At 49.3% G+C, this 7,358-nt stretch overlaps 2 protein-coding genes across 2 annotated transcripts; one reads left to right on the top strand and one right to left on the bottom strand.

Annotated features, from left to right (window-relative positions):
- The first annotated feature begins 1,245 nt into the window (after window positions 1-1,245).
- On the top strand, window positions 1,246-3,337 carry BDV38DRAFT_183532 (sugar porter family MFS transporter). Its single transcript, XM_032052126.1, has 4 exons — window positions 1,246-1,639; window positions 1,692-1,815; window positions 1,876-1,952; window positions 2,014-3,337. Exons 1-4 carry the CDS (start codon window positions 1,335-1,337, stop codon window positions 3,107-3,109), a joined length of 1,602 nt encoding a protein of 533 aa, XP_031909603.1. The 5' UTR covers window positions 1,246-1,334; the 3' UTR covers window positions 3,110-3,337.
- Window positions 3,338-3,973: 636 nt separating this feature from the next.
- BDV38DRAFT_286723 (cytochrome P450) lies at window positions 3,974-6,198 on the bottom strand (the record flags this gene model as incomplete). The annotated part of the gene is made up of 6 exons (XM_032060734.1): window positions 3,974-4,164; window positions 4,272-4,675; window positions 4,753-4,886; window positions 4,970-5,304; window positions 5,374-5,565; window positions 5,622-6,198. 6 exons carry the CDS (start codon window positions 6,196-6,198, stop codon window positions 3,974-3,976), a joined length of 1,833 nt encoding a protein of 610 aa, XP_031909602.1.
- Between the last annotated feature and the right edge of the window lie 1,160 nt (window positions 6,199-7,358).

Raw genomic sequence — 7,358 nt, 5'->3', positions numbered from 1 at the left:
CGGGTCCATGGAACCCGGTAAGCGATTCCAGATTTTTCATTTCGCTTTGAATGGCATGTTCCGAAGCGGTTGAGGAGTAGTTCCCGTGCCTGTTTAGATTCTGTTTTGGTAAAGTGATGGATGTCAGCGATCGGCACCCTCTTCTATTGATTGAACCTGCTCTGCACAGTATATTTCCTCTTTGCTTTTCTAACTTTTTTTTTATTTTTTATTTTACTTAGATATTATTATTATTATTATTATTTATTTCCCCCCCCCTAGTTTTCAATCCCTCGGACCTTTTTTTCTTTTGCTTTTCTCACTCCTCACTTGACAAGCGCCGTGACGGGAAGTCCGTCCCTGGGAATCAATTTACACCCCCGACGGCCGGGAAAGGAAGCGATGTGTGCCGATCCGTCTGCAATCGGCTCTGTTCAAAGGCAATTAGGTCTCAAGGATACGACTCGCCGTGTTTTGCCCTCCGGCGCAATAGGTCACTTTCGGTGTCGCTTCCTTTCACGGCCCCATCGGCCTAGGAACACTAGTCTTAACCCGCGTGGTCAGGCTTCCCCGGATCCCTCCACGTCGCAGCTCTGGTTCGTCGAACAACCCGGCTTCACACTATCCACCGGAGTTATGTATTGTGCTGACCACGACCCTTCCGTCCTTGATTACTTCTCAAACGGCTCCCCTTGGCCTCAGGTCGCAGCCGGTGGAGCCGAGATGTGGTCCTCCATTTCCCAGTCTCCCAATGAATCGTTTCAGCGAAATGATTGCATGGATGCTTGATCATGGGATTGGTTACTCTGGCCTGATCCCCTCACTGACCCTAAATCTCCAGACCATGTGTTGCCTCCCCGCGGGTTTCCCCATTCCTACTGAATGAGGAACCCGTCCGTTTTTGACTCGGACAGCCGAAAGGCTGCTACCCTGTGTCATCATTGACAGAAGAGCTGCTCCGGTGGGCCGTCTATATGATGTGTCTGATCCATGATTGGATATGGTTTTCTGGTTGTCTCACCGGTTGGAATCCAGTAAATCTCGCTAGCTTAGACTAATCTCGCCAGTCGCATGGCGTGCAGCCCTTTCCCCATTATGGCACTTCGGGTCGGTACAGGCTCAAGCGTCATCAGGAATTTAGACGGAATTGGCCGTCATTCGATGCGACATCGAAAGGCAAAATTTCCGTCCCCTGCTCTCGGGTATATTAAGACCGGCCCGTCCCCTACGGTGGGTTAAAACTTTTTTCTTACACAGTTTTTGTACCTCCCTCTTCTGTGGCTTCTGTCTTCATCAGGTAGCCGTCTACCCCATCCTGCTTAGAGTGGAGTGGTGAGGTACGTCTTGCCTTCAAGATGGCCATTGGCAATATTTATGTCATTGCGGCCATCGCCGTTATCGGCGGTGGTCTTTTCGGTTTCGATATCTCGTCCATGTCTGCGATTATCGGTACAAACACCTATAAGTGTTATTTCAACAACGGAGGAAGTGTGACGATCAATGAGAACGGTGAAAAGGAATGTGGAGGCCCCGACACAATGACCCAGGGTGGTATCACGGCAGCCATGGCTGGTGGCTCCTGGTTAGGTGCTCTGTGCTCTGGATACCTGTCTGATATGCTCGGTCGTAAGCAGTCAATCATGATTGGTTCCGTGATTTGGTAAGCCGACAAATATTTCCGCCCGTTTGGGACTTTCCTAACCGTTGACTAGGTGCATTGGATGTATTCTTGTTTGCGCCGCCCAGAACATTCCCATGTTGATTGTTGGTCGTATCATCAACGGTTTCAGTGTCGGTATCTGCTCCGCTCAGGTCCCGGTCTACATCTCTGAGATCGTAAGTATCTACTATGGCCTTGACCTTTGACTCCTGCCAACTTGCTGACCCCTCATCCAGGCCCCTCCTACCAAGCGTGGTCGTCTTGTTGGTCTTCAGCAATGGGCCATCACGTGGGGTATCTTGATCATGTTCTAGTAAGTCTAGTCACGGAACTCCCCACTACTGTCTCCAGACTAACCGTTGATCCCTCTGTAGCATCTCTTATGGATGTAGCTTTATCAAGGGCACCGCCGCTTTCCGGATTCCCTGGGGTCTGCAGATGATTCCTGCCATCCTTCTTTTCCTTGGAATGATGTTGCTTCCTGAGTCTCCTCGTTGGCTGGCCCGTAAGGACCGCTGGGAGGAGTGCCATGCTGTCCTTACCTTGGTTCATGGTCACGGCGACCCGGACTCTCCTTTTGTCCAGAGCGAATTCGAGGAGATTAAGGGCATGTGTGAATTTGAACGTGAGAATGCCGACGTGAGCTTCATGGAGCTCATCAAGCCGAACATGATCAACCGTACTCACGTCGGTGTCTTTACGCAAATCTGGTCCCAGCTTACAGGCATGAACGTGATGATGTACTACATTACGTATGTGTTTGCGATGGCCGGGTTGAATGGTAACAACCTTCTGGTGTCTTCCAGTATTCAATATGTGATCAACGTGTTCATGACCATCCCTGCTATCCTGTGGCTGGATCGCTGGGGTCGCCGTCCCACTCTCCTTATTGGTGCGGCCCTCATGGCGACCTGGATGTACGCCAATGCTGGTCTGATGGCCGCACACGGCCATGCCGCTCCCCCGGGCGGTCTCAATGGAACACCCGCAGAGTCCTGGGAGATCACCGGCCCTCCTTCCAAGGCTGTCATTGCGTGCACCTACTTGTTCGTCGCCTCCTACGCCATCACCTGGGGCCCCGCGTCGTGGGTGTACCCCCCCGAGCTCTTCCCTCTGCGTGTCCGTGGCAAGGCCAACGCTCTGTGCACCTCGTTTAACTGGGCCTTCAACTTCGCTCTGGGTTGGTTCGTCCCCCCTGCCTTTGAGAACATAAAGTGGCAGGTCTACATCGTCTTCGGTGTCTTCTGTACGGCCATGTTCGTCCATGTGTTTTTCATGTTCCCTGAAACCGCTGGTAAGACTCTGGAAGACGTCGAGGCCATCTTCACCGACCCCACCGGCCTTCCGTACATCGGTATTCCCGCCTGGAAGACCAAGAACGAATTCTCGCGCGGCGCCACCCTGGAACAGGTCGGCTTCGACGAGGAGAAGAAGGTCGGCGGTACCGTCCAGCATTCTGAGACCGCATAATTGGATGATGAGGATCAGAAGTACTGGTTGTTCGGGGTTGAATTCTGAAAGAAAATATTTAATCACTCGCCTATATACCAATCTAACAAACTCCCCTTCTATGTGGGCTTGTTATGAACATGTGTGACTTAATTAGTTCATGTTTACGAGAGAACGATGATGCCTTGATACCTAGTGTTTCTATGTGATAGCTTCTAATTCACTCGTGTCTTTTTTATACTAATTATTCTCAACCGTTTAAAACTGTCTTTTGTGTACAAAATGAACGGAAGTAATACAACGAACCCCAACATTATAGCTATGGAATACCTTTTCCCTTCACAAAGGAACCACTATCTCCCCAGCTCAACAATACATCTTACAAACAAACATATCCAAATATTCTCGAATAGAACCACATATACCAACCAACTGAACTAACATAAGAATCCATCTATACAACAAGCCACTCTGTGATGGATCAAGCAAGTCCGACTCAAACCTGCCATAGCACGACAGTAGCAGGCCGTTGCCGTCACACTTCGGGAAGCCGACTTGAAACGATTCGGGCCTTGTCTTTCTCCTCAGCGCCAATAAGTCGGTTTCTTGGCTGCATTTCAAGACGTTTCATCCCGACGTATCGGAGAATCTATTCCCGCAGGGCCAAGATGGTCTGTGCTGAAGAGCCGCTTTTCTTTCTTAATGGGTGGTCTTATGTGGTCTTATAGATACGAGTAGTACACATATGGAGGTAAGAGATAACGATATGGACTTGAGGTGTAGGGACTTGACCTATGTGATTGACACCTGTTCTTTTAGGGCCAAAATCACAAACCCCCACCCACAAATATCAAACATGAAGGATGTTCAAGAAAAGTCTGGTAATCACAACTTCCTCGGCTGAAACACAACGTGCAAAGGTGGCAGAAAGGTGGTAAATGTATCCAACGCATCATTCCAAAACGCCTCTCCAGTCTCACCAGGCGCAAACCTGATATCGTAACGCTGTGCCAGGGTAGATACGGCCACGCGGAGACTAAGCAGAGCTAGATTCTTCCCTACGCAGCCGTAGACTGCTATAGGAATTCCAGTGTCAATAACCTGTATCTACGCCTGGCATCGTATACTCCACATCGTATAGAAGCGTGACGGCCACGAATCAAGGGAATAAATAAAAACTCACCCAAAGAAAACGGAAAATAAGGTGCGTTGTCAGTCCCCCACTCGACCCTCTTTTCACCCCATCGCTCGGGGATAAATTGCTTAGAAAATTTGTAGTATCGTTCGTCTGTTTGGATGAGCTGCGGTGGAACGAACACATTAACATCTCCTGGGATGAAGACTTCGTCGATCTGGAGGCCCTTGGAGGATGTTACGCGGTATCCACCGCTTGAGACGGGGGGCCGCAGACGAAGGCTTTCATGGATTATATCGTCGATGTAGGTTAGGGGTTTGGTCTTGTCATAGGTCCAGCTTTGGGGGCCGTTGGGCATTGCACTGTCCAGTTGGGTTTGGAGTTTTTGGAGGACTTGAGGATGCTTGGCGAGGAAGTAGATGGTGTTTGCTAGGGCTGAGGCGGTTGTGTCGCTGGTTCTGATGGGTTAGATGTGCTAGGTTTGGGGGCAAACTTCCATTTCAAAGAAAGGAAAGGCATAAATACGTACCTGCCTGCAATCACCACCACCCGCGAGTCGTCATGAAGAGCTGGTTCGGACGGTGGGGCCGACACGTCGTTGTCTATGAAAGCTTTCAAGATCCAGGAAACGATGTCCTGGGGATATTTCTCGTGGTCCCAACTCTGTTGCGTTAAATCGGCTTATACTTTAGTCCCATGCACAATCAATCTACAGCCAAACCAGAAGAATAAGGAGGATTTGATACCTTGCGCTTGCTTTCAACCTGATCAGTGCACCACTTGAAGAAACCCTGATACCCAGCCGCCGCGCCTGGTATCTTACCAAGCATATTCAAAAGCCACGGAAGATGGCCCGCGACAGCAATGAAGCGCATATGGTCACGAACAGCGTTGATAGCAGGGTGTGCTTTCCCAGTTGTGAGATTGCCAAAGTCGTTACCAAACCCGACGTCCCCCATGATATCGAAGGTGTAAAGCATAGACCAGGTGGTTGCATCAAGCGACTTTCCTTGGTTGGCTTCGATCTGGGCAATGAGCTTCTTCGCCTGCGCTATGACACGGGGTTCGTAGACGCTGAGGGCTATTACTTGTTCTTTAGTATAGGACTAGAGTGGCATATTTACTATCTGTGGATGCGGGATTGACCAACATTTGATACTGAAGGCTCGGTCCCACGCCTTTCTTCGTCGCCGATGGTCGTTGAAGTCACGGCTTAAAGCCATGCATATTTTTGTATGATCTACATTCAAGTGCCCGTACCAGGTTGACTTGCGACATTTAGTATGGGGACCGTAGATTATGGGTAGTGCCGTATTTCGGAGGATGGAGATCTCACGGGGCCCTGGCATGGTTCCTGGTTAGAGCAGCTTTTGTGGATGTTTAGTCAGAGTAGCTTACCTGTGCGGACGAAATCGCCATACTGCTTGTGGAGCTTTTTAAGTTCCACATTGTATTGGATATTCTTTGCCGCTAAGAAAGCGCTGTAGAAACGGGTGAGCTTGCATGCGAAGGGCCCGGGAAAAGGATGAAGTCGGTGGAAGAATAATCGGTATATACTAATACTACTAATGAGGCTGGTGTTGAACAAAGTGGTGAGTAAGGTAACTCTGCCTAGAACTTGCATTGGAGAGAGCACCGTGATCGTAAAGTATGTATAGAATAAAGATATAACAGTCGCGGCGTAGAGCGCCAGTAGATTATAGATGTGATTTTCCACACAAAAGGATGTGCGGAAGATGGTTGTATGCAGAATAATCCCTAAAAGTGCTGCAGACCCTCCTAGCTGGAGAACGTCCGTTTGAAGCACTTCTTTAGGGTTTTCTTGGAGCAGCAATGATGTGAATTCCATCATAGGTGAGCATTCAGTCCGAGAGACGGCAGGAAAGGACTGTCTCTGGAACGCTTCACGCACTTTTATCACGATTTTGACTTGAACAGAGGCTGTTGTACCTCTGCACTTTGGTCTAATCGTCATCGTCGCTTTCCTCTGCCTGGAGTAAGAAAATATGCGGCCAACATGCTTTCGAGGCGCATGGATTACTACGAATCATATACCACTTTGAATAGGGCATCTATACATGGCCCCATCAAGGTGTATGGCTACTGGCACAGTCCGATTCCTTCATGATGTAAGCTACGCCTGGAAATCAGGGCAGCGGATCTGAGTCTGAACCTACAATGCCATGATTTTGATATGTCATTCGTGGATGGGGAGTTCATGATCCATGGTAGACCTTGCCGTCTGGATCCCTAGAGGGATTGTGGCTGTTGCTGCGACTAAAAAGAGAGTCTGAATATTCCACAAGCCACATTTGCGGTCTTTTGCCGTTTTCAAAGGGACAGCCAGTCTACTCACATGTCGGTTCTAGAGACGTTCTTCAGCATTAGTCTGTCTCCAACCCCAAAGAATTTTAGTAGCTTAGAGATATGAATGACTTCGTTCGACGACGTCTGAACTGTCACAGCCGGAACCCCATCGACAGCCACGGCCACGGCCTTGTGTAGAGATGGTAGGAAATAACACGGAGCACATTTACTCTAGTAGAGATAGTCGCATCATCACTGTCAGATAAAGCGGTGGCATACTGAGTCGGCGCCACTTTGCACCCCAGAACCGGGGTTAATCGGAGCGGTTTAGGGCCGAGTCCAAGTGATCTCCTTCGCCGTTTTATCCTCATAGGTTGGCCCTCTGAGTGCTCTGTCCATACGTGAACCCCGCCAGTTTCCTGTTCTTTTAGGGCAATATATACCACTCGGACTGAGCCATGTCATGGATCATGACGATGCAAAGGGTCGTCCTAGTCTGTATCTAGGTAAAAAGGTGAGAGAGAATAGGCTCTTCTGGGGCACAGGTGCAAAAAACTGCAAATTCAATTGACATTGCTCTTAAGACACCCATGCATCGATTCAATGCAGGAGCAATGCATACGCACCCTTGGAACGAACCACCCAGGACTCTTCCAGCTGGGTACTTTAACTCTTATTCGTGGGGTGATATTTGTCTGGCAATAATATCTAGATCCAAACGGCAAATCAATGCCCGATTGCATGCCTGTGCAACAGACTTGGGCCATCAGTCTAAACCCATCTCTGCGAGGTTTCTATATGCCGCACCTGGTGTCCGCTGTGTGACCG

This window comes from Aspergillus pseudotamarii, assembly GCF_009193445.1.
Source record: "Aspergillus pseudotamarii strain CBS 117625 unplaced genomic scaffold BDV38scaffold_65, whole genome shotgun sequence".
Taxonomy (NCBI): Eukaryota; Fungi; Ascomycota; class Eurotiomycetes; order Eurotiales; family Aspergillaceae; genus Aspergillus; species Aspergillus pseudotamarii.
Note: the sequence above shows the minus strand (reverse complement) of the source record. Positions and strands in the feature narration are given on the sequence as shown.

Coding starts and splice junctions, on each gene's coding strand:
- BDV38DRAFT_183532 (XM_032052126.1), top strand. CDS start 1,335: ATGGCCATTGGCAATATTTATGTCATTGCGGCCATCGCCGTTATCGGC. Junction 1,640..1,691: donor ATGATTGGTTCCGTGATTTG/GTAAGCCGACAA, acceptor ACCGTTGACTAG/GTGCATTGGATGTATTCTTG. Junction 1,816..1,875: donor CGGTCTACATCTCTGAGATC/GTAAGTATCTAC, acceptor CCCCTCATCCAG/GCCCCTCCTACCAAGCGTGG.